Here is a 26,264-nt window from a genome sequence, read left to right on the forward strand (position 1 = left end):
TGTTCACTTTCCCATGCCTCTATAAATGGACCTATATAGGGGGTTATCTTTATGGATATAACCAGGAAATCTTTTCTTTTCAGTGATTTTTCTATTTTATTAATTAAAACAGATTTTAGTTTAAGGTCATCCTGTTTTGAGCCCCAAAAGACCACCCTTTCTACACCACCAAAGTCAATTCTACCTTCCTAGAATATTTTCAAAATTTTAGTTTCTCCTCTTCCAGGGCCATGGCCTTACTCAGCCCTTACTATGTCCCCACGTGTTGAAATTACAGACTGCCCAAGTCAACCCCATCTGTGACACACCTTGTGATTTTCACATCAATATACACAATGTCTAAATTCATTTTCTACTCAAACTCACTGAACAAATCGTCTTTCTCATATCCCTGCAAAGTGAAGAACAAGTAGAAATGTCACATATACCATAGTGTCAAACATTTGGGTTCTGGTATCTATTTCTGATCAGTTTAAAGTCAACAGTGAATGAAATGAAGTCAATCCGGATTGGCAGCTTTTATTAGAAATTCCAAAGTCATTCCATCATTTCTTTCTCTTCAAAACTTACTTGTACCTTAAACATTACAGTTGGTTCCAAGTGTTCTCAATCTTTTGTCCTTATGATAATTCCACAGTTATTACATAATGACCTAACCAACAGAACGGAATGTGATATAAGAACCTAAATGTGTCTCCAGAGAAATAGAGAATGCAGCAGACCATGCCTGGACTATGGAAAGTACTTTATGGAGATTAAATTACAGTATGAAAATGTAAAAACCAAGCTTACTGAAACTAAGATGTATAGTCTGACCTAAAACTGATTAACAGTGAGTATTTAAACTTTTTGTTTTTTAAAGCAATTAACAAAACAATAATCTCTTTGCAGTTGATATCAACCCAGAGCACAAAGAAGCTGCCATGCTATGTACAGGAGAAAGAACTAGTGAGGAGAGAAAGCTAACACATGCCCAAGGATGGATGAGCCAACAGCAAACGTTAATCATTCAGACAAGATTACATTCTGCCCCTGACACGCAGCTTTACTGCTGGTAACAATATCATCAGACACAGTTTCTAAACTCCTGCTTCACAGGCCAAGCACTGTGATTCACAGAAACTTTTATACCAGTAATACATATTCACTGCAAATAAATTAAGAGGAAAAGATCAGCTCAATAAAGAAACAGTGTCAGATATTACTAAATAGATATAACCACTGATTACATGTTTGTAATACAGCCTACATTTGAAACTGTTTTTTTCTTTTTTTTCCAAAATTAGATCATTTTATATGTTGTTTTGGGGCTTCCCTGATAGCTCAGTTGGTAAAGAATCCACCTGCAATGCAGGAAACCCTGATTCAATTCCTGGGATTGGGAAGATCTGCTGGAGAAGGGATAGGCTACCCATTCCAGTATTCTTGGGCTTTCCTGGTGGCTGAGCTGGTAAAGAAGCCACCTGCAATGCAGGAAACCTGGATTCGATCCCTGGGTTGGGAAGATCCTCAGAGAAGGGAAAGGCTACCCACTCCAGTATTCTGGCCTGGAGAATTCCATGGACTATATAGTCCATGGGGCACAAAGGGTCGGACACTTTCAACTGAGCAACTTTCACTTTCATATGTTGTTTTACAGTCTGCTTTCCAAAATAAAATATATCAAAAATTTATTACCATGCAACACACATAGGAAGTTTTATATTTTAGCTACACTACTATACCTCTTTACATAGCTAATAAGTATAATTATAAACTATCATCCAGGACATGAAACAGTGAAAGGCCAGTGACAGGAACTAAGTCCATGTCAATTATGGTAAACGAAGGAGGAGGGACAGTTATTGCTCAATGGGCCAAGATTCAGTTTGGGAAGATGAAGTTTTGGAGGTGGACAGTGGTTGATGGCTGCAAAAAATATTAATGTACTTAATGCCACTGTATGCTTCAAAACTGTTAAGATGGCAACATTTATGCTATATGTAGTTTACCACACTAAAAAAAAAGTAGAACTGCTTCTAGTCACTCCCTCTGCTACCATTCTATTCCAAGCTACAGTCATCTCTTGCTTGGATTACTGTAAAAGCCTCTTAACTGATCTTCCTGCTTCCTTTCAATTAGGATTAGTTTTATCTACATATAACGACAACAACAAATGCAGTGGCTTACATAAGATGAATGTTTACTTCTTTCTATGATGAAAATCAGCAAGGAGATCAAACCAGGCAATCTTAAAGGAAATCATCCCTGAATATTCATTGGAAGGACTGTTGCTGAAGCCAAAGTTCCAATACTTTGACCACCAGATGCGAAGAGCCAACTCACTGGAAAAGACCCTGATGCTGAGGAAGATTGAGGGCAGGAGGAGAAGGGGGTGAGAGAGGACGAGATGGTTAGATAGCATCACTGACTCAATGGACATGAATTTGAGCAAACTCTCAGAGATAGTGGAGGACAGACAAGCCTGGGCTGCAGAGAGTCCGACACAACTTAGCAATGTGAACAACAAAGGTGAAAATAAATCTAGGGTTTGGCAGTCCAGAGTTAGGATGAGGGCTCCTGGGTATCACAGGGAGCCCAGTTCCCATCTTTCTGTTCTTCATCCTCACACAAGACTTACATACTTAAATTACCTCACAGTTCTAAATAATTAAATGATCTTCAGCCATTCATTCCGCCTGCATTCTAGACAGTAAAAAACTGGGGGAAGCGAGGAAAAGGGAGCACCCTTTTTCCCTCTAAGGAAACTTCCTCATAGTCTCATCCAAAACCTCCAGTTACATCTTCATGAATCAGAACTTACTCAAGTGACCACTCCTAGCTGTAAGGGTGGTTGGGAAGAACGATCTTCCTGAAAAAACCAAAAGCAAACAAAAAACCCTCCAGAGTTGGTTATTTATTTTTTTGGCTGTACCATGCAAAATTCCACATTGTGGAGACTTAATTCCCCAACCAGAGATCAAACCCAGGGCCCAGCAGTGAAAGCACCAAGTCCTAACCACTGGACTTTTAGACAATGCCAAGTGTCCTTTGAAGGAGGCCCACCCTGACCCTACTTGCAAATGAACCACTACCCTACCTGGAGCATCCTTCTATTTCTCGGAGAGGCATTGCTCAATGTTCCATCCTCAGAGAGGTCTTTCTTCTACCTCTCTTTCTTCATCATTCTTTTTCTTCATAGTGCCTCTCACTATCTGACATTATGTTTGTATGGGCCGTTTATTTTTTGTCTGTTTCCCTACCTAGGAGTTAAGCTGAATGTGGGCGGGGTCTTTTGTTTTGCTCCCAGTCACGTTCTCAATGCCTGGCACACAGCGGACAATCTTTCTCTACATATTTGTTGAAAGAAGAAAAAAAGCAGTTGCTACTCTCCACCTAAAAGCACCAATCTAGGCCAAGAGCAGCATGTTGACTGAAGAGCTGAGGGCAAGACATCATGGCAGCATCTATGTGCAAATGTTATTACCCCTGAACTCTTCCTGCTTTCTTTCCCTGGACAGCTATTCTGTAGCCAGCCCATGGACACCAGCTGCAACCTTGAGCTTACTTTGAGGGTGATATCCCCAACAGGCAAGGGGGAGATAACAACTCTTCTGGAGAAAGAAAGGCTGTAAACCATGCAAGGCTTTCCTGTGAGTGACATACTTGCCCAGAATGAAGAATCGGGTATAACATGTCATGCCTTGGAACTGTAGGCTTATTCTTTCAAACCGAGAACCAATATTGTAATTAACAGGTATGCTACTGAGGGAATTAAGGGTATATATAAGAGCCTAGAAAGGTGTATTTTCCCTGTATGTTTGTGTGTGTGTATCAACTTGTGGTTTTCTGCCCAGATACATGAAACAGTTAATAGTGGCTCTACCTGGGACTGGGATGGAGTTGGAAGAGAGAAGCATGATCTTTGGAGAACTGAACTTATGGCATTCAGAAATGTTTGTATTTTTTGCCATAAGTATGCATCATATACAAAATAAAACTAATTTATTAAAATCAATAATCAATAGTAATACATCCAAAGCATTCTCATTAAAATGAGGACCAAAACAAAGATGCTCATTCTTTAAAAAAAAAAAAAAGATGCGCATTCTTAAAGCTCATTATTTTATATATTAAAACCTATGCTGACGGTCACAGAGTTCCCTGGTGGTCTGGTGGTTAGGATTTCTGGGCTTTCACTGCCATGGACTGGGTTCAGTCCCTGGTCAGAGAAGATTCCACAACCCATGTGGTGTGGCCAAAAAGTAAAAGTAAAACCTATGTTCAATGCAACAAGATATATAACTACTGGAAGGGAGAAGATATATATAAATGACCTGATCACATATACCAAAAAACCCCAAATAAACCAACTGAAACATCAGAATTATTGTCCAACCACAGAGCAGGAGATAAGACAAAAAAAAAAAAAAAATCAAGGGTGTTCCTATGTTACAGAAAAAAACTTTGAAATAAAATTTCATGCTGGGCTTTCCTGGTGGCTCAGTGGTAAAGAATCTGCCTGCCAATGCAGAAGACACTGGTTCAATCCCTGGGTCCAGGAAGATCCCACATGCTCAAGCACCACTACTATCGAGCCCCAGCTACTGACCTCGAGAACCCTAGAGCCCATGCTCCACAACAAGAGAAACCACTGCAATGAGAAGCCCGCACACCACAACTAGAGAGTAGCCCCCACTTACAACTAGAGAAAAGCCCACACATCAACAAAGACCCAGCATAGCCACAAAAAATAAATAAAATTTCATTCACGGGAGCAACTAAAATAAAGATTAGTTAAGAATGTTAAAAATATACACAGCCACTAGAAAGGAAATTATGAAACTTTACTAAGAGACATAACTGAAGGCTTCATAGAAGACATAATAAACTGCTAAAATCCTGAAAACAAAACAATTCAGCAGGTGTTTCCAGGGTCATAAATATGTTTCCCATCACATCCTCTGACATGTTCCACCTGGAACCTGCAGTGAGGCCTCTCCAACATCTAGTCCCGTGGCTTTAGAAGCAGACATCAGGGAACTGCTCCCTTTGTGCTCTCAGTCTGGGGGTACCCCAGCACCAAAAGTGGGCACATAGTCAGGCCTGACCAGTCGGTGTGTTAGTTTAACCTTTTTGGCCACAAGCCCTAAGGACAAGCAAGTGACCCAAGTCAAGCCAATCAGATTGAGTTCTAGAACTTTTGTCAGAACCTGGGAGAGAGCAGAGGTGTTGGCAACTCTGGCATGGAGACATCTGGGTCTGTTCAGCACCGTGTGAGCCCCTGTATCCAGTCATGACAAGAGAGAGAGACAGCTAACTTTATTCAGTTCATGGGGGTCAACCCACTGTTTTGCTGAGAGGCAGTACAGAGCTACAGTCAAGAATTTGTACTCTACAGAATCAGATTGTCTATGTCTAAAGTCTGAATCTGCCATGAGACTTTTAGTAAGTTGTTTAACCTCTCCACACCCATCTCATCAATAAAATGGGAACATGAATAGTATTAACTTCAGTTCAGTTCAAACACTCAGTCGTGTTTGACTCTTTTTGACCCCATGCACTGCAGCACACCAGGCCTCCCTGTCCATCACAAATTCCTGGAGTTTATTCAAACTTAGTCCATTGAGTAGGTGATGCCATCCAACCATCTCATCCTCTGTCGTCCCACTTCTTCTCCCACCTTTAATCTTTCCCAGCATCGGAGTCTTTTCAAATGAGTCAGTTCTTCGCATCAGGTGGCTAAAGTATTGGAGTTTCAGCTTCAGCATCAGTCCTTCCAATGAATATTCAGGACAGATTTCCTTTAGGATGGACTGGTTGGATCTCCTTGCAGTCCAAGGAACTCTCAAGAGTCTTCTCCAACACCACAGTTCAAAAGCATCAATTCTTCAGGGCTCAGCTTTCTTTATAGTCCAACTCTCACATCCATACATGACTACTGGAAAAAACCATAGCTTTGACTACATGGTCTTTGTTGGCAAAGTAATGTCTATGCTTTTTAATATGCTGTCTAGGTTGGTCATAACTTTTCTTCCAAGGAGCAAGCATCTTTTAATTTCATGGCCCCAGTCACCATCTGAAGTGATTTTGGAGCCCCAAAAATAAAGTCTGTCACTGTTTCCCCATCTATTTGCCACGAAGTGAAAGGATCAGATGTCATGATCTCAGTTTTCTGAATGTTGAGTTTTAACCCAACTTTTTCACTCTCCTCTTTCACTTTCAAGAGGCTCTTTAGTTCTTCTTCGCTTTCTCCCATAAGGGTGGTGTCATCTGCATACATGAGGTTATTGATATTTCTCTCAGCAATCTTGATTCCAGCTTGTGCTTCATCCAACCCAGCGTTTCTTATGATGAACTCTGCATGTAAGTTAAATAAGCAGGATGACAATATACAGCCTTGATGTACTCCTTTCCCGATTTGGAACCAGTCTGTTGTTCCATGTCCAGTTAGTTCTGTTACTTCTTGACCTGCATACACAGATTTCTCAGGAAGGAGGTAAGGTGGTCAGTTATTCCCATCTCTTTCAGAATTTTCCACAGTTTGTTGTGATCCACACAGTCAAAGGCTTTAGCATGGTGAATAAAGCTGATGTTTTTCTGGAACTCTCTTGCTTTTTCAATGATCCAACGGATGTTGGCAATTTGATCTCTGGTTCCTCTGCCTTTTCTAAATCCGGCTTGAACATCTGGAATTTCACAGTTCACGTATTATTGAAGCCTCGCTTGGAGAATTTTGAGCATTACTTTGCTAGCATGTGAGATGAGTGCAATTGTGTGGTAGTTTGAACATTCTTTGGCATTGCCTTTCTTTGGGATTGGAATGAAAACTGACCTAGTCCAGTCCTGTGGCCACTGCTGAGTTTCCCAAATTTGCTGGCATCTTGAGTGTAGCACTTTCACAGCATCATCTTTTAGGATTTGAAATAGCTCAACTGGAATTCCATCACCTCCCCTAGTGCTGTTCGTAGTGATGCTTCCTAAGGCCCACTTGACTCCACATTCCAGGATGTCTGGCTCTAGGTGGGTGATCACACTATCGTGGTTATCTGGGTCATGAAGGTCTTTTTTGTATAGTTCTTCTGTGTATTCTTGTCACCTCTTCTTAATATCTTCTGCTTCTGTTAGGTCCCTACCACTTCTGTCCTTTACTGTGCCCATCTTTGCATGGAATGTTCCCCTGGTGTCTCTAATTTTCTTGAAGAGATCTCTAGTGTTTCCCATTCTATTGTTTTCCTCTATTTGTTTGCACTGATCGCTGAGGAAGGCTTTCTTATCTCTCCTTGCTATTCTTTGGAACTCTGCATTCAAATGGGTATATCTTTCCTTTTCTCCTTTGCCTTTCCCTTCTTTTCACAGCTGTTTGTAAGGCCTCCTCAGACAGCCATCTTGCTTTTTTGCATTTCTTTTCCATGGGAATTTTCTTGATCCCTGTCTCCTGTACAATGTCACAAACCTCTGTCCATAGTTCCTCAGGCATTCTGTCTATCAGGTCTAGTCCCTTAAATCTATTTGTCACTTCCACTGTATACTCATAAGGGATTTGATCTAGGTCATACCTGAATGGTCTAGTGGTTTTCCCTACTTTCTTCAATTTAAGTCTGAATTTGGCAATAAGCAGTTCATGATCTGAGCCACAGTCTGCTCCCGGTCTTGTTTTTGCTGACTGTATAGAGCTTCTCCATCTTTGGCTGCAAAGAATATAATCAATCTGATTTCGGTGTTGACCATCTGGTGATGTCCACGTGTAGAGTCTTCTCTTGTGTTGTTGGAATAGGGTGTTTGCTATTACCAGTGCGTTCTCGTGGCAACACTCTATTAGCCTTTGTCCTGCTTCATTCTGTACTCCAAGGCCAAACCTGCCTGTTACGCCAGGTGTTTCTTGACTTCCTCCTTTTGCATTCCAGTCCCCTATAATGAAAAGGACATCTTTTTTGGGTGTTAGTTCTAGAAGGTCTTGTAGGTCTTCATAGAATCGTTCAACTTCAGCTTCTTCGGCGTTACTGGTCAGGGCATAGACTCGGATTACCGTGATATTGAACGGTTTGCCTTGGAAGCGAACAGAGATCATTCTGTCGTTTTTGAGATTGCATCCAAGTACTGCATTTCGGACTCTTCTGTTGACCATGATGGCTACTCCATTTCTTCTAAGGGATTCTTGCCCACAGTAGTAGATATAATGGTCATCTGAGTTAAATTCACCCATTCCAGTCCATCTTAGTTCGCTGATTCCTAGAATGTCAACGTTCACTCTTGCCTTCTCCTGTTTGACTACTTCCAGTTTGCCTTGATTCATGGACCTAACATTCCAGGTTCCTATGCAATATTGCTCTTTACAGCATCGGACTTTGCGTCTATCACCAATCACATCCACAGTTGGGTATCGTTTTTGCTTTGGCTCCATCCCATCATTCTTTCTGGAGTTATTTCTCCACTGATCTCCATTAGCATATTGGGCACCTACTGACCTGGGGAGTTCATCTTTCAGTGTCCTATCCTTTTGCCTTTTCATACTGTTCATGGGGTTCTCAAGGCAAGAATACTGAAGTGGTTTGCCATGCCCTTCTCCAGTGGACCACAATCTGTCAGACCTCTCCACCATGACCCATCCGTCTTGGGTGGCCCCACACGGCATGGCTTAGTTTCATTGAGATAGACAAGGCTGTAGTCCGTGTGATCAGATTAGCTAGTTTTCTGTTGTTTTAGTTTTAGTGTGTCTGCCCTCTGATGCCCTCTCGCAACACTTACCGTCTTACTAGGATTTCTCTTACCTTGGGCCTTGGGTAATTCCTCTTGCCGCCGCCACCGCTGCCGCCGGCCCCAGCCCCCGGCCTGGCCTAGCCCCTCTCGACTGCCGCCCCCGGCCCTCGGCCCCCAGCCCCCGGCCCGGCCTAGCCCCTGTCGGCCGCCGCCCCCGGCCCCCGGCCCGGCCTAGGCCCTCTCGGTCGCCGCCCCCAGCTCCCGGCCCCCGGCCCGGCCTAGCCCCTGTCGGCCGCCGCCCCCGGCCCCCGTCCCGGCCTAGCCCCTCTCGGTTGCCGCCCCCGGCTCCCGGCTCCCGGCCCCCGGCCCCCGGCCCCCGGCCCCCGGCCCCCGGCCCGGCCTAGCCCCTCTCGGCCGCCGCCCCGGCCCCCGGCCCGGCCTAGCCCCTCTCGGCCGCCGCCCCCAGCCCCCGGCCCCCGGCCCCCGGCCCGGCCTAGCTCCTCTCGGCCACGCTTCTACGCCGAGCCGTCGCAGCCGCCTCGCTCAGTAAATCTTTAATCCAATTTTCTGTTGATGGGCAGTGCTGTGTTCCTCCTTGTTGCTTGACCTGAGGCCAAACTATGGTGGAGGTAATGAAGATAATGATGACCTTCAAAGGTCCTATGCATGCCCTGCTACACTCAGTGCCTCCGACCCTGCAGCAGGCCACTGTCAACCCACGCCTCTGCTGGAGATTCTTGGACACTCATGGGCATGTCTGGGTCAGTTTCTTGTGGGGTCACTGCTCCTTTCTCCTGGGTCCTGGTGCACACAAGCTTCTGTTTGTGCCCTCCAAGAGTCTGTTTCCCCAGTCCTGTGGAAGTTCTGGTGGTTCTATGGTGGGGTTAATGGCGACCTCCTCCAAGAGGCCTTATGCCATACCCAGGTCTGCTGCACCCAGAGCCCCTGCAGCAGGCCACTGCTCTTCCTGATGGGAGAGCAGCAGGAAGAGACTGTGTTCCCTCCCTGTTGCTTGACCTGAGGCCAAACTATGGTGGAGGTAATGAAAATAATGATGACCTTCAAAAGATACCTGTACCTTCACAGGAGACACTCAGACACAGTTCTGGCTCAGTCTCTGTGGGTTGAGCGTGTGTTTTGCGCCCTTCCCAGATCTAAGCAGCTCAGGCGACCAGGTGCTTGGCGAGTGTACTGTCCCAGGTAGGCTGCGTGTCTTAATCATCTCCCGGGTCCTGGCCACTCGGTTTCCCGGGTGCCCTGCATGTCTCCTCAGGAGAGCTATCTCAGGCTGTGACCCTCCTGGCAGAAGATGTATCTCTGGGGTTGAGACTGTAGCAGCCCCTTGCTTTCCAGCTCTGGCTGTCAAGCCTGCGTCTCTCCCTCTGGGCAGGGAGGGGCCGGTACACAGCTAGCTCTCCTTTGGTATTTGCTCAATCCTTTGTTCTGTGAGCAGGCCAGGTTAGGTTGTTAGGTTAGGGCCTTTCCAGGAAAGTTCTCTTTTCCGCAGCAGTTGTTAGGCGTGTATTCTGCGGATTTTTTTTTTTTTCTCCTGGTTATGTTGACTTCTGAGATTCCAAAACTCCCCACAGACCCGCCTGAGAGGGTTTCCTACTGTGTGGAAACTTCTCCTCCTTCACCACTCCCTCCCCAGGACAGGGATTCGTCCCTAACTCTTTTGTCTCTCTTTTTGTCTTTTATATTTTGTCCTACCTCCTTTTGAAGAGAATGGGCTGCCTTTCTGGATGCCTGGTGTCCTCCGCCAGTGTTCAGAGGTTGTTTTGTGGAAGTTGCTCAGCATTCAAATGATCTTTTGATGTATTTGTGGGGGAGAAAGTGGTCTCCCTGTCCTATTCTTCTGCCATCTTGTCTTTTTATTAACTATGACTTTTTAGTAACTTTATATATTTTAAATATATACATTCTTATATAAAATATAAAAATATATAAACATATATTTATATATGACATATATTTATATATATATATATATATATATATGTCATATATAAATGTGTTAGAACTGATCCCAAATTGCTTTGTATAGGAAAACCCCCCAACAACAAACTTAGGACCTGAGTGCCAGAGGAGTATTCTGTGAGTAGACAGAAGACAGGAGTTTTCCTAAATACTTCCATTTCTGTTAAAAGACCACTTTGTATGAACAAATCACTCCATGAAATGGAATTATTTATTGGGTGTTCCTGATACATTACTCCTGTCATGTGGTCATAAGTTTCTCTCTCCCTTTTTTTTTAAACTTGGAAAATGTCTAACCATACACAAAAACAGAGTATAACAACTCCCCACGTACCCATCAAAAAGCTTCAACAACTAAAAACATTCTGCCACGTTTTTTTCATCCTTCTCCCCAACTCTACCTTATTCTGCTGGAATGTTTTGGAGCAAATCCCAATCAACTAGGACCCAATACATGTTCAAAGTTCCCAACTTATCTTTAAAAATGTCTTTTCGGGGGGAATTCCCTGGTGGTCCAGTCCTTAGGACTCCACGCTTTCACTGCTAGGACCCTGGGTCGAGGAACTAAAATCCCATTAGCTATGTGGCATAGCCAAAAAAAAAAGTCTTTTTTTGTTTGTTTGTTTGAATTTCAACTCCAAAAAACTCATTTTATTTGGTTGTTTTATCTCAATTCTCTTTTAATTTGTATCTCTTAACTCTCTACTGAATTTTTCTTCATGCTACTAGACTTGCTGAACAAATCAGGTCAACTGTCTATAGAATATGCCACTTTCTGGATTTGTCTGATTGTGATTGCTCCCTTATGCTGTTATATAACTTGTTCCACCACATCCCACATTTCCTGTAGAGTGGTAATTCCTTCTAGAGGTTGATTAGATTATTTCAGGGTCCTTTGTACCCTAGGATATGGCAAAAAGAGGGATAAATACAAGACTACATTGGAGAAGGAAATGGCAACCCACTCCAGTGTTCTTGCCTGGAGAATCCCAGGGATGGCAGAGCCTGGTGGGCTGCCATCTATGGGGTCGCACAGAGTTGGACACGACTGAAGCGACTTAGCAGCAGCAGCAGCAACAGCAGCATTATGGGAATGCTGTATAGTTCTTATCAGGAGACACAATCACATGGTTGTCTCGGATTCAGTGCTGCTGAGGTTGACCAATGACTTGGCTGAGAAAAGCCTGATTCCTCTCCAGCAGCCTTTCATCAAATGATTTTATCCTCCATTGTTGACCACCACCTGAGTCAATTAATGCATTATGGTCTGTAAAATGGTGAGTTTTCTAATCGTATCATCTTTTCTACACAGGAGAGTACTCAGAGTCTTCTAAATAGAAGAAAACTTCTCTCATCCACTAGGCCTATATTTGGTTACTCTGAAAAAAAGTCTGTAGTGGAGAAGCAGGAAATTTGCTTAATTCCTCATTTTTCTCCTTTTAATTAGCAATTTTCAGAATAGTGAGTGGGTTCGATGCATGATACAGGATAAAGAATAATGAGTGGGCTGCACAGCACTTCTTTTTTTTTTTTCATCTTTTTCTATCCTTTTATTTATCCTTGTTGGCACTGAGTTGTTTTTTTTTAATTGGAGGCTAATTACTTTACAATATTGTGGTGGTTTTTGCCATACATTCACATGAATCCACCATGGGTATATATGTGTTCCCCATCCTGAACCCCCCTCCCATCTCCCTTCCCACTCCATCCCTCAGGGTCATCCCAGTGCACCAGCCCGGAGTACCCTGTCTCATGGATCGAACCTGGACTGGTGATCTATTTCACATATGATAATATACATGTTTCAATGCTATTCTCTCAAATCATCCCACCCTTGCCTTCTCCCATAGAGTCCAAAAGTCTGTTCTTTACATCTGTGTCTCTTTTGTGCAAAGCACTTCTTAACAAATCAAAGTCAAAGGGTCCAGTCCCTCCAGAGTAGCTGATGCCCTCTGGCCCCAATGGCTTCTACCCATAAAGATGGGGTGGGCAGGCAGTAAATCTTATTTGTTATTCACAATGAAATTTTGCACAATCACCCAAATTTCAACTGCTTAATTAATTACAGCTTCTTCTAAAAGTTAAAATTCGAAGACAATTTAGATAACAGATTCACCTGGTTAAAAGAACAGCCAAGAAGAGTGACAGAAACTAACAGCCTGAAAACTGGATTTATATACGTTTTTTATAAAATGAATTTGAGTTTCTGATTAATAACAGCAATTTGAATTTTCATTTGTCACATATAGTTAGGAAATATTTACTCCATAATTTGTTATGGAAGGTCAACTAGCCGAAACAAGAAGAAGTAACATTGAATTTTACCTCTAGGCAAAAAAAGGAAAAAAAAAAACCACTATGCAAATTTAATTCCATTAGGGTTAATGAAAATCACATTTTGAAACTAGCTTCTAATATTTTCCATTACTGTTGCTCTGCAGCATTTCTGGCATACATCTATCCAAAATAAACGTTAAAATGCCTGAATTAAGGTCCTTAAGAGTCAGTCAGTGCTCATAAAGAAATTATTTCAAACAGATTCATAGGTCCACAGTATAGAAAAGATATCTGTCAATGTACAGAACTGAAAGCCAAGGTTCAATTACATAAAGACTTGATTTAAAGTCTATTTATAATATGGTGATACAGGGGGTCCTCTGATTTGCAAGTTCCACGTGTGCAGATTCAACCAACTACAGGTCAAAAATATTCAGGGGAAAATATTCCAGAAAGTTCCAAAAAGCAAAACTTGAATCTGCCATGCAGGCAACTATTAGATAGCATTTACACTGTATTTAACAACTATTAACACTGCATTTAAACTGTATTAAGTTTTATAAATAATCTAGAGATGATTTAAATTACACATGGGAATGTGTGTAGGTTCTGTATAAATATTATGCCATTTCGTATAAGGGACTTGAGAATCTTCAGATTTTGGTACAGGGGATTCTAGAACCAATCCCCTGCAGATGTTGAGGGACACTATTCTTGGAAAGTAACTAAAAATGCTGGAAGATATAAAATAAGTCCCTTTAAAGGTATACAACTCTTGGGAACCCTGTATCAATACTGAGGCCCCAATGTGAAACCAGAGCCCCAGAGCTCCCAAGTGGTGAAGAAAGCAAGGGGAGAGGTGTCATCACTTCGTCTTGCTGCCCTCTCCTCATCCTCCCTGCAGAGGATGACCTCTTTACCTGTCTGACCTCACCCCTCGTGTCCATTTTGCTCACTGTTTCAGCCACGACAGACCCTCACTGCCCTTCACACACTCAGGTTTGCTCCTGCTTCAGGAGCTTTGTCCCCTTTCCCCAGAACACTCTTTTCCTGGCGATCATCAAGGACTGCTTCTTCATCTCCCCTAGTTTCTTTCTCAAATATCACATTCTCACTGATGCCTTTTCTAACCAAGTATCTAAGATCACAGCCCTTATCTATTTGCATGAAAGGAGGCACTTCTGTCTTGTTCGCCGCTGCTTCCTCTGTGCCTGGCGCAGTGCCTGACACAAATGAAGTGTGGAATATACATCTGTGTACTGAACACATGAACTACAAGTCAGTTTCATTCTTTCACTTACAAGTTTTGCACTGAAAAAGTAATTTCATTTAAAACAAGTGACAGATGTTTGTAAAAAGAAGTTGACATTTGTGACTTTCTAATAAATAGAAAACCTAGTTAGGGGACTGCCTATACTTCTTTAATAGGAACCACATGTTTTGCTTACAAATGAGTCTAAGGCTCAGTATCAGTTAGGATACCAGATTTTTAGGACAAATAAAACTGAGGTAGACAAAATCAAAGAGAACTCACAGCCACTCAACTCATGTAGCCTGGCCTTTAACAGGAACACTGGAATTAACACACCAATGGAGATGCCCCTAGACTTGAAAAGGTAGAGACAGCAGGTCTCATGTAGTCTATCTGTAAAAAATGCTGTGGGATGTCAAAGCTTTATATGATGAACAAATTCAACGTGGGAAAACATATTTTTCCTGAATTCATTTTGGCTGGACTGATAGTTCGAGACTTACACAAAGGAATCCCCACGGAGCCCTTGATTAAGATCATATTTCTCATTTTAGTCAACATTCCAGTTCATATTGGAGAAAGCAATGGCAACCGACTCCAGTACTCTTGCCTGGAAAGTCCCATGGACGGAGGAGCCCTGGTAGGCTGCAGTCCATGGGGTCGCAAAGAGTCGGACATGACTGAGCGACTTCACTTTCACTTTACACTTTCATGCATTGGAGAAGGAAATGGCAACCCACTCCAGTGTTCTTGCCTGGAGAATCCCAGGGACAGCGGAGCCTGGTGGGCTGCCATCTGTGGGGTCGCATAGAGTTGGACACGATTGAAGTGACTTAGCAGCAGCAGCAGCAGCCAGTTCATATACAAAGTAAACTACATTTTCTATAAATCCAGAGGGGGGAAAATCCCACCTGAACTGGCTTGCTCAAAAATTCCTAGCTACTGCAAGTGTCCCACATCCCTCTCCATTCCCTTCCCTGAGGATCCCCATTCTATGCATGCTCAGTTGCTCAGTCATGTCTGACTCTTTTGCAACCCCATGGACTGTAGCCCAACAGGCTCCTCTGTCCATGGAATTTTCCAGGCAAGAATACTGGAGTGGGTAGCGCTTTCCTACTCCAGGGGATCTTCCCGACCCAGGGATCGAACCTGCATCTCTTGTGTCTCTTATACTCGCAAAGTGGGTTCTTTACCACTGCGCCACCTGAGAATTCTAGTTACAAGGTTAATAGAGCAGTGACTACTGGTAGAAGAGGTCCCTAAGGGCTTTTATGCTGAAAAGATCCTGACAGTTTTTACATTAAGCAAGGTAATACTGTTGCCATCTTATAACACCCAAAGAGACAATAACACAGAAGCAAAAGGGAGGCGGCCTGCCTAAGGAACCAGGAAAGAAAGGAGTAGAGCAAATGTCCTAGGAGTGGCAACTTTTTCCCCCTAAAAGCGTTCTGGTGAGAAGAACAACCTGCTGCACATTCCTCTCTGATGCTGGCTCTGTACATAATTGTGCTCTGTACTTCAGAGAAGGGCTAATAGCACTTTTCAGGTCATGCTGGAAGCAATAATAACATGGGATGACAACTAACTGGGTACAGTATTTCACACACTAATTGCTTCTGATCTTCACAAGAACTCTTGTGAAGGTGGGTGGTAATTCGATTTTACAGATGGGCAAACTGAGGCTTAGAGATGTTAGAAGATTTGCTCAACATCACACAGACAATAAGAAGCAGAGTCATCTTCTAAACCCACATTTTCTGATTCCATGCCCCATAATGAGCAGTGTCACAAGCACTAGTTAATACTCACAACTTACTTCTCTAACAGTGAAATTATGAGGGTGAACCACTTGATGTAAGGGGCAGAGTCACTAATGAATACAGACAGGACAGGACTCACGTACACCCTGCCTGCCCCAGAGCACACAGTCAGCAACTGCAGTACCTAGACACAGACAGCAGGGTCTGTCAATCTGTGAGCATATCCCAAACCTGACTTTAACTCAGGGAGCATCAGAAGCATGTTTTCGCCCCCTCGAGGGGTGGGACAGTGGAACTAGTACTTTGTCTCAGGTTTAAAATGGTCAAGCATTTGAACACTGAATTCAGGGCTTTCTTCAACCACAGTCCTAGGCTCAGCTGCCAACCACAGGTCCTTGCCTAGTCAGTCAAGTTCATCAATGTTAGACCACAGATTCTTTCCCCAAGGATGAATGCTAAAGAGCGTCTCTGGGCCTTGCTGATAAAATCTTTAAAAGACCAACACAGGAAAAACATGCCTAACTATTCCATCTGAATTGGTGAATATCCTGAAAGAGAGGGACTACGGCAGTACATAAATTCCAGAAACAACAAATACTGTTCTGTGGAAAAAGCAAAATGTTAAGTCTGCAGGCCTACATTTGGCAATCACATTTTAGGATTTACTTATAAGTCAGCACTTTGAAACCCAGAATACAAGCATAGATTCTAAAACCCATCAACAGCACTTAGTTTCCAGTTTAGATTCTGAAAGCCTGTTTAGCCCATTATACACAAAAACATGGTAGTGTTCCAGCTATCCTAATCACATTTCAATGGGGAAAGTCAAGCCAAAATTCCAAAACACAAGAAATACTTTCCTTTCTCAGCTCAAACAGTCCACACTGGTCCCAGAAAAGCAGAAGGGACCAGCTAAGTGCTACTGCACCCAGTGGATTACTAAACTCCAAGTCCTCAGGGTTAGTTCATCCTTCTCTAGTTGTCCCGACATGGGGAAGAAGGGCACTTGCCCTACTGGGTCGGAGGGGAAATGGCCCTGGAAGCCTAGCTCTGTCTCCTCCAGCACTTGGAGGCATGGCCTGAAGAAGAGCTCAGTAATGTTCATGTTAAAATAAGAGGCTTTGGCCTCATTTTTCAAACCACTCTTGCCTGAAATTCTAAGTAAAGCTAATGATGGTTGTGCCATTACAGGATGATAGCTGTAACAGTCTGGGCCTAATACTGTTCAACTGTTTCAGAGAAGGCAGAGTCCCTAAGTGCTCTCTTGCCACATCTCTGCCCAGCAGCAATCAAGCACACAGGGAGCTAAACTTGGTTCTTCACATAAAACAAACAAAAGTCACAGCTGTGTATTTGTGCATGTATACACACAGTAGTCTGGAATGGCACACACCAACCCAGTTAACAGTGGTCTCTTCTGGGAAAAGGAATGGGATGGGAGAGTCGAGCAGTAGTGTTAAATTTTACTGCTTGAGTTTCTTTTGAGAAGTACATTTTTTTAAAAAAATATGCTTTATATATGATTTACATGTGTAATTTAAAAAAATACTTTAAACTATTACAAGCCATTTTTAAAAACACTTCAAAATCATGCTTTCTCTGAATATCTGCCATGACCATAGAAAAAAAAATCAGAAAATAAAAATATATTTGGATAGGTTCAAAACAGAATGACCCAAGGAAGATATTACACACATATACATTTATATCAGCAGATTCAGCAATAGGCCAAATCCAGTCCAACAGACAAGTCTACAAGGGAAAGCTGATTTTCACATTCTTAAAGGGTTATTAAAAAAAGACCCAAAAAACAAAGAATTTGTGACAGAGACACATGTGCCCACGTAGCCTAAAATTTACTATTCGCCCTCCACAGAAAAAGTCTGAAGATGCCTAATGCCTGATTAAAAAAGACTATTATGTCTTTTCAAAAGTAATTTTAAATTCCTCTTGGAGGACTTCCCCGGGGGTTCAGTGGTTAAGAATCCACAATGCAGGGGACATGCGTTCGATTCCTAGGTCCAAAAAGATCTCACATGCCATGGGGTAACTAAGTCCATGTGCGACAACTACTGAGTCCACACGCCTAGAACCCGTGCTCCACAACTAGGGAAGACACTGCAATGAGAAGTCGGCGCACTGCAACTAGAGAGTAGCCCCCACTTGCCACAACTGGAGAAAACCTGTGCAGCAATGAAGACCCAGCACAGCCAAAAATAAATTAAAACAAAAAAATTCCTCTTGGAAATGTTTTCCAAATCACAATATGCCTTTTAAACACAATAAAAGTGAGTCATAATGCTTAATAGCTTAGTCCCCCCCAAACCCACAACAGTATAAATTAGCTTATTCAGCCACTGGAATCATCAGATTTGGTTCAAAGACTGGTGATTTCCGAAAATCAAATACAACCCAGGGATGCTGAAAAAACATTCTCCCTCCTAGCATCCAGAAACCTAACCTCTGATGTGTTGCTAAAATGTACAAAGACACATGGAAAAATCAAACTCAGAAGAACTCTCTGAGCAACTAAAAATAATTTTAAAAATCTAGCAGTGAAGCTAATTTAACAGATGACAGTTTAACAATTATTTCCTAATGAAGGAAGGAAAATCATCACCTTTATTCTGAATGAAATTCATATTCCAATTTTATAATCTAGAGCCCTGAAAAAGGAAGAATATTTCATTTTGACTATCAAAGACCTAAGAAATGTCCTAAGTAAGAATCAAATGCATCCTAATGTGGACAGCTGTAAATTCAGAACTGGAAAAATACCTTTATCCTGTAAACATATGTAGAACTTGCTACATTAAACCAACAGGTCTATACAAATAAATCTTCATAATCATATTTAGAATTCTCAGTCCCTACTGTGTACTTTATCCCCTGGAGAAGGGAATGGCAACCCACTCCAGTATTCTTGCCTGGGAGATCCCACAGACAGAGGAGCCCAGCGGTCTACAATCCATGGGGTCGCAAGAGTTGGACACGACCAAGTGACTATCATATCACAGTGTACTTTAACAGCATGTTATTTGGAAATTAAGTCCCAAGTTGAAAATTTAAAGAAAACCTAGGCTAATTCATTTAATAATCTTTTATCCTACTTAATTTTTAATGAAAGCAATTCAAAACCTGGCATGCAAAAAAATTTTTTTTCACAAGAACAGAGTATCAGTGGAAAGGGGACAAAGACCATCATTTCAGTGATTTGAGAAAAAACTAAAACAACATTCTCACTTACCTCTGGAATACATTTTCCAACCCAAGTATGACAGAGTAGATACTCTACCTCAATGTCCTGGAGACTGAATTCCTTCTGATCTGTCAAGTTCGCAGCCCCAGCACTAAGTTCCATCAGCATCTTGGCAATCTCGGGCTTGATGGCTGAAGTCAGCCGACTGGCTGCTTCCATGACGTGCTCCTGCACATCTTTGAGCTGCATGGCTGCCTTGGAGTAGTGAGAGTTCCTGAACACAGTGCTGAAGAGATCTGTGAGGAAAGTACTGGCACGGCAGAAGACGTTGAGGGCGTCCAGGTACTTGGAGATGCCCTGCTGGATGTCGGCAATGGGAGTGGAGTGGGGCATGGCATGGTGGCAGCTGCCTGCAGCAGTCAGACTGCCCAGGGGGGCGGTGGTGGCCGTAGATGCCAGGGGAGCACTCAGTGCTCGGCCCAGCTCGGGCATTGGGTACTGCTGGTGCTGCTGCACCTTCTGCTTGGACCCGCCAAGCAGGAAGCGCCGCTTGTAGTCCATTTTACTGTCCTGGGCACTGCAGCAATACATGCGGGAAGGGGACTGTCCCAGTGACCGGGAGAGAGTCAGGGTTCTGATTCCTTTTTTTTTTCTTCCTAAAACTGCGGCTAGGTATAAAAATAGTGGAGTTCTGCAAATCTAAGTTTTAAAAAAGGCATTTCCATGAGGCAGGTGACCATGTGATCCAATGTCGACGTGAAAAGGACAAGAAGTTTATATAATTTATCTTCAGTGGAGGCAGGACCTCTGACAAAAAATAAGTGTGTCCAAAATGCTATATAAGAACTGTTAGCATTCCACCCTCTTAATAAAAAGATATGGTTGCTGAGAAAAATGTTTATTGAGAACTGCTTTGCAAGAATATTTTGATACTTGTATTTACAATGGCAGAAAAATAACTTAACTTTAAAAAATGTAATATAATGTATCTTCAATATACCAGAAAAGTTAGAACCCAAAAACCCACAAGCTGATCAACAGCAATTTAAAAAGCAGTACAGAATCACTCACACTAAGTCCTTAGGAAGGAAGATCAAATCTGCAGAATTTTGACAGAGCCTGCCTGCCAAATCCATTTACCTGTAAAACTTCTTCTCAATGCGAAAAATTTCCAAATTTCCTTTCATATTTTCTGAAAACAAGTTTTTTTTTTCCTTCAAAAAAATGGCATTTGTTATTATAAGTCGTCTTCTTTCCTTTTGTTTGCTGAGGTAGCGGTTTCCTTGTAACATTAATAAGAGGTGCTTTCAGACTGGGTTGGCCCACAATTGTAAAGTCTGAAGCAAGAATGCACAGATGTATTTGTAAGGCTTCTAAGTCATTTCCTGTGAGGGGGGAAAATAAGATAGAGTTAGGAGAGTTATAGGACAGTGAGTAATTCTGGAACATTAACTCCTGAAATGCTATCATCCACAAAGGTGGGCTCCAAATGAATAAGAAACCTTATAAAAGAGGAGAACTATGATATCATGATGGTTAGAAAATTCCTCAAGTTGTAGTACAAATATAACACAACAAAAAAAGTTTGATTCCACACAAACCACTTCAAAGTTCAGGCTGACAAGTGACACATCGCGTAGGGCCTGGATTAATGTTTGTGTTTGGCATTCCCTTGTTTTTTCCTCAAAGAGCTCATAAATCCACAAGAGGATTAGAAGAGTACCTGATTAGGACTGTTGACAAGTACAGCACTCACAAAACCTTAAGGGGGATTGGGAAATGGAGCGATGAGCAAAAGACTGAGAAATCAGGAAGGTTGTTATGAAGAAAATGTTACTCTACCTTGAGGAGGCAGGCTATGATTGTATGACAGGTTTTGATAAGTGCAAGAGTGATGTCCAGGGCTCATCAGGTGAAAGGACTACCACAGCAAAGATCCTGAAGCAGGATGACTTTAGGTCTGTTCAGGATACCCAGGTCGGCCGAAGTGCAGCATCAGAAAGACAGAGTCTGGAGAGGTGAGTGGCTGGCAGTTTTGCAGAGAGTATGCTTCTCATCCTCATCCAGTACCAATTTCCCCTCCAGATGATTGAAGGAAAGTCTGAGAGGCTGTGCCAGTTCCTACACCCTCGGGAGGCTTCTACACAACCCCTGGCTCTGGATAGTTGCAAAAAGCAAGGTCTAAATATCTCTGGTTGTTATTTCTGAACCTACAATAGTCAAGCAGTGTGATTCTCCCTCCACAGCTAATTAAGTTTACACTTGCCTTAATGATCTGCTCTCTCAAACATAACAGTAGTTCAAATATATTTTATTGAATGATATATGTAGTCTACATGATGTCTGTATATAGCTTGGTCTACTTATTGATAACTAGATTTTCTTTCTTTCTTTCTTTGCTTTTTTGATAGATAAAAATAAATACGTCATACCATGACATCACTGATTCATTGCACTTGAGTTTGAGCAAATTCCAGGAGACAGTGGAGGACAGGGAAGCCTGGCGTGCTGCAGTCCATGGGGTCACAGAGTCAGACACGACTGAGTGACTAAACAACAACCACCTTTTCATTCATTATAGCCAATTACCATGTCTCCTTTACGATTCTACAATTCCATTAGGAACCCAGGAAGGTAGACAGGTTGTAAGAGCAAGAAATGAGAAAAGTGTTGTGAATACAAATACATACTCTAAAAGTACAACCCTAACCCGGCTAGCATATAAATCCAACTAAACTGGCACTGTTTGTAGCTCTGTGTTCAAGAGAATTTTGACTCTTAAACTCTCATAAACTTTTCAAGAAATGAGATATCAAACAGCTATATGTAAGAAATATGTTACCAAATGTTCATTTTTCAAATTCATTACATACAATAAGGCAATCATATCTATCCCTACTCAAGTATTTCACTGTTACCAATGTGGCTGTACAAATTCAGAAGAACAAGAGAAACACTAAGCAGGAGTGCTGAAGGATGGAAGGGTGCTCACATAGAAACTGTGTGTTCTGTGAAAGAAAACTATCACCTTGAACTGGCCACAGTGAGTGTCTTGAAAAGCCCTGAGGAACACTTTTCTTTGTTGTGTGTTGCACATTGGTGCCCCTGGCTCTGAGAGTCCATCCCCATTTCTCTGCCAGATGATTCAAGAAGGTCAAGTAAGGCCCACACACTCACTTAACTTTTTAATAAACATCATAAACATTAAACTTTTTCCCACTTTACATGCTTTCAAAGTATGTAAATGAAACTAGTAATGCTTAAAAATATACTACTTCTCCAAATTCATCTGCAAATTCAATGCAGTCTCTATCAAAATTTGAACTACCTTTTCCACAGAAATAGGCAAGCTGATCCTAAAATGCATATGGAAGTGCAAGAGACCTAAGATAACCTACCAAGTACTGAAAACAAGACGTCAGAGGACTCACACTTCCTAATTTGAAAACCTAGGTGTAAAGCTACAGTAATAAAGACAGCAGAGCACTAGCATAAGGAAAGACACATATATGTAAATGGAATGTGATTGAGAGTTTGGAATAAACCTAGACACCTATGGTCAGCTGATTTTAGACAAGGGTGCAAAACCATTCAGTTGAGAAAGAACAGTCTTTTCAATAAATGATGATGGTACAACTAGATATCCTCATGTAAAAAAAATATGAATAAGAACCCCTCTCTTATATTATAAACAAAAAGTAACTCAAAATGCATCAAAGACCTCAATGTTAGAGCTAAAACTATAAAGCTCTTAAAGAAAATATAGGTCAAAATGTTTGTGATTTTAGATTAGGCAATGGTTTCTTGGACATGACATCTTAAAACACAAACAATAAAAGAAAAAATAGATAAGCTGGACTTCATCAAAACTAAAAATATTTGCACATCAAAGGTTACTACCAAGGCGAAACGACAACCCGCAGCATGGGCAAAAATAATGGAAAATCATGTATCTGTTAAGGGTCTAGTATCCAGAATATAAAAAGAACTTTAAAAATTTTTTTAAAAAGACAAATAACCTATTAAAATGTGGGCAAATTATATGAACAGATGTTTCTTGAAAGACATACAACTGGCCAATAACCAAATGAAATGATGCCCAACATGGATAGTCGCTAGAGAAAAACAAATAAATCACAGTGAGATATCATTTCACACAGACTAGCATGACTACAGTAAAAACAAACAAAAAACAAAACAGAAAATAAGTGTGGATGAGAACATGGAGAAACCGGAACCCTCCTAAGTTGCTGGTGAGAATGTGAAATGATGCTGAGACTGTGAAAAACACTTTGGCAGTGCCTCAAAATGTTAAACAGAGAGTTGCCATTGAGACCAAGCAATCCACTCTTAAGCATATACCCAAGAAAACTGAAAAACATCAGTTCATTAAAAAAAAAAAAAAAATTTACACATGAATGTCCATAGCATCATTATTCATAATAGCCCCAAAGTGGAACAACCCAAGTCTATCAACTGATGAATGAATAAACAAAATGTGGTACAGCCATACAATGATATATTATTCAACCATAAAAAATGAATGAAACATTGATAAATGCTTGGAGAAGGAAATGGCAACCCACTCCAGTATTCCTGCCTGGAAAATGCCATGGACAGAGGACCTGGCAGGCTCTAGTCCATGTGGTCCCAAAGAGTTAGCCACAACTGACTGAGCACACTGAGAAATGCTACAGTGTGACTGAACCTCGAAGACAATATGGTAAGAGAATGACGCCAGAAATAGAAGGCCAGATACTGTGAGATTCCACTGACACGAAACATTCATATAAATCAAATGCAAAGAGAGAAAAAAAAGTCGTATCAGTAGTTGCCAGGAGCTAAGGAGAGGAAGGAAATGGGGAGTGGTTATCAATTAATACAGCTTTTTTTTTTTTGAGGTGATAAAGACATTCTAGAATTAGATAGTGGTGATGGTTGTACAACTATACCTCAAGTTTAAAAAAAAAGTAAAATCAAAAAAAAAAAGTAAAATCATTAAAAAGGAAAAAAGAATTAAAGAAAAATATGAGAATGATGTCTCAGCAAATTCAGAATACTAATAAAAGAGATATTTAAAAAGCAGAACCAAACAAATTCTGGAGTTGAGAATATAATAACTGATATAAAAAAAATTAACTAAGGGCTCAACAGCAGATGTGAACAGGAATCAGTGAAATTAAAGATTAACCAATTGAGATTACCTAGACTGAGAAACAGGAAGAAAAAAGTCTCAGAGACTGTGGGACACCATTAAGCATACCAGCATCACAGAAGGAGGAGAGACGGAGAAAGGCACAAAAAAATATTTGAAGAAATCAGTTCAGTTCAGGCGCTCTGTCGTGTCTGACTCTTTGTGACCCCATGGACTGCAGCATGCCAGGCTTCCCTGTCCATCACCAACTCCCAGAGCTTGCTTAAACTCATGTCCATCAAGTCGGTGATGCCATCCAACCATCTCATCCTCTGTCATCTCCTTCTCCTTCTGCCTTCAATCTTTCCCAGCATCAGCGTCTTTTCCAAGAAGTCAGTTCTTTGGATCAGGTGGCCAAAGTATTGGAGTTTCAGTTTCAACATCAGTCCTTCCAATGAATATTGAGGACTGATCTCCTTTAGGATGGACTGGTTGGATCTCCTTGCAGTCCAAGGAACTCTCAAGAGTCTTCTCCAACACAACAGCTCAAAAGCATCAACTCTTCGGTGCTCAGTTTCCTTTATAGTCCAACTCTCACATCCAGACAGGAAAAACCATAGCTTTGACTAGACAGACCTTTGTTGGCAAAGTAACGTCTCTGCTTTTCAATATGCTGCCGAGGTCAGTCATAGCTTTTCTTCCAAGGAGCAAGCATCTTTTAATTTCATGGCTGCAGTCACTACCTGAAGTGATTTCGGAGCCCCCAAAATAAAATCTCTCACTGTTTCCATGGTTTCCCCATCTATTTGCCATGAAGTGATGGGACTGGATGCCATGATCTTAGTTTTCTGAATGTTGAGTTTTAAGCCAACTTTTTCACTTTCATGAAGAGGCTCTTTAGTTCTTCTTCGCTTTCTCCCATAAGGGTGGTGTCATCTGCATATATGAGGTTATTGATATTTCTCCCAGCAACCTTGATTCCAGCTTGTGCTTCATCCAACTGGCATTTTGCATGATGTACTCTGCATATAAGTTAAATAAGCAGGATGACAATATACAGCCTTGATGTACTCCTTTCCCGATTTGGAACCAGTCTGTTGTTCCATGTCCAGTTAGTTCTGTTAATTCTTGACCTGCATACACAGATTTCTCAGGAAGGAGGTAAGGTGGTCAGGTATTCCCATCTCTTTCAGAATTTTCCAGTTTGTTGTGATCCACACAGTCAAAAGCTTTAGCGTGGTGAATAAAGCTGATGTTTTTCTGGAACTCTCTTACTTTTTCAATGATCCAACGGATGTTGGCAATTTGATCTCTGGTTCCTCTGCCTTTTCTAAATCCGGCTTGAACATCTGGAATTTCACAGTTCACGTACTGTTGAAGCCTCACTTGGAGAATTTTGAGCATTATTTTACTAGCATGTGAGATGAGTGCAATTGTGTGGTAGTTTGAACATTCTTTGGCGTTGCCTTTCTTTGGGATTGGAATGAAAACTGACCTAGTCCAGTCCTGTGGCCACTGCTGAGTTTCCCAAATTTGCTGGCATCTTGAATGCAGCACTTTCACAGCATCATCTTCTAGGATTTGAAATAGCTCAATTGGAATTCCATCACCTCCACTGGCTTTGTTTGTAGTGATGCTTCCTAAGGCCCACTTGACTTTGCATTCCAGGATGTCTGGCTCTAGGTGGGTGATCACACTATTGTGGTTATCTGGGTCATGAAGATCTTTTTTGTATAGTTCTTCTGTGTATCCTTGCTACCTCTTCTTATTATCTTCTGCTTCTGTTAGGTCCATACCATTTCTGTCCTTTATTGTGCCCATCTTTGCATGGAATGTTCCCTTGGTGTCTCTAATTTTCTTGAAGACATCTCTAGTCTTTCCCATTCTATTGTTTTCTTCTATTTCTTTGCATTGATCACTTAGGAAGGCTTTCTTATCTCTCCTTGCTATTCTTTGGAACTTTACATTCAAATGGGTATATTTTTC

The 26,264-nt window shown here is 41.7% G+C and overlaps 1 protein-coding gene and 2 long non-coding RNA genes across 7 annotated transcripts in view; 2 read left to right on the forward strand and 1 right to left on the reverse strand.

Annotated features, from left to right (window-relative positions):
• The window catches only part of GARRE1 (granule associated Rac and RHOG effector 1), an 83,633-nt gene that overhangs the window by 31,334 nt on the left and 26,035 nt on the right, over window positions 1-26,264 (reverse strand). For all 5 annotated transcript variants that reach the window (XM_081517170.1, XM_081517174.1, XM_081517171.1 and 2 more), the window contains one exon: window positions 19,241-20,529. In XM_081517170.1, coding sequence (XP_081373296.1) covers window positions 19,241-19,735 — 495 coding nt within the window. In that variant the 5' untranslated portion in view covers window positions 19,736-20,529. The remainder of the gene's footprint in view (window positions 1-19,240; window positions 20,530-26,264) is intronic.
• LOC145515813 (uncharacterized) lies at window positions 699-20,039 on the forward strand. Its single transcript, XR_014061022.1, has 3 exons — window positions 699-832; window positions 19,281-19,486; window positions 19,817-20,039. It is a non-coding gene; the product is annotated as an uncharacterized LOC145515813 (long non-coding RNA).
• Window positions 3,669-3,997, forward strand: LOC145515814 (uncharacterized). The gene is made up of 2 exons (XR_014061023.1): window positions 3,669-3,736; window positions 3,837-3,997. It is a non-coding gene; the product is annotated as an uncharacterized LOC145515814 (long non-coding RNA).

Source organism: Giraffa tippelskirchi, chromosome 7 (assembly GCF_054371585.1).
Source record: "Giraffa tippelskirchi isolate mGirTip1 chromosome 7, T2T-mGirTip1v1.2.pri, whole genome shotgun sequence".
NCBI classification, from domain to species: Eukaryota; Metazoa; Chordata; class Mammalia; order Artiodactyla; family Giraffidae; genus Giraffa; species Giraffa tippelskirchi.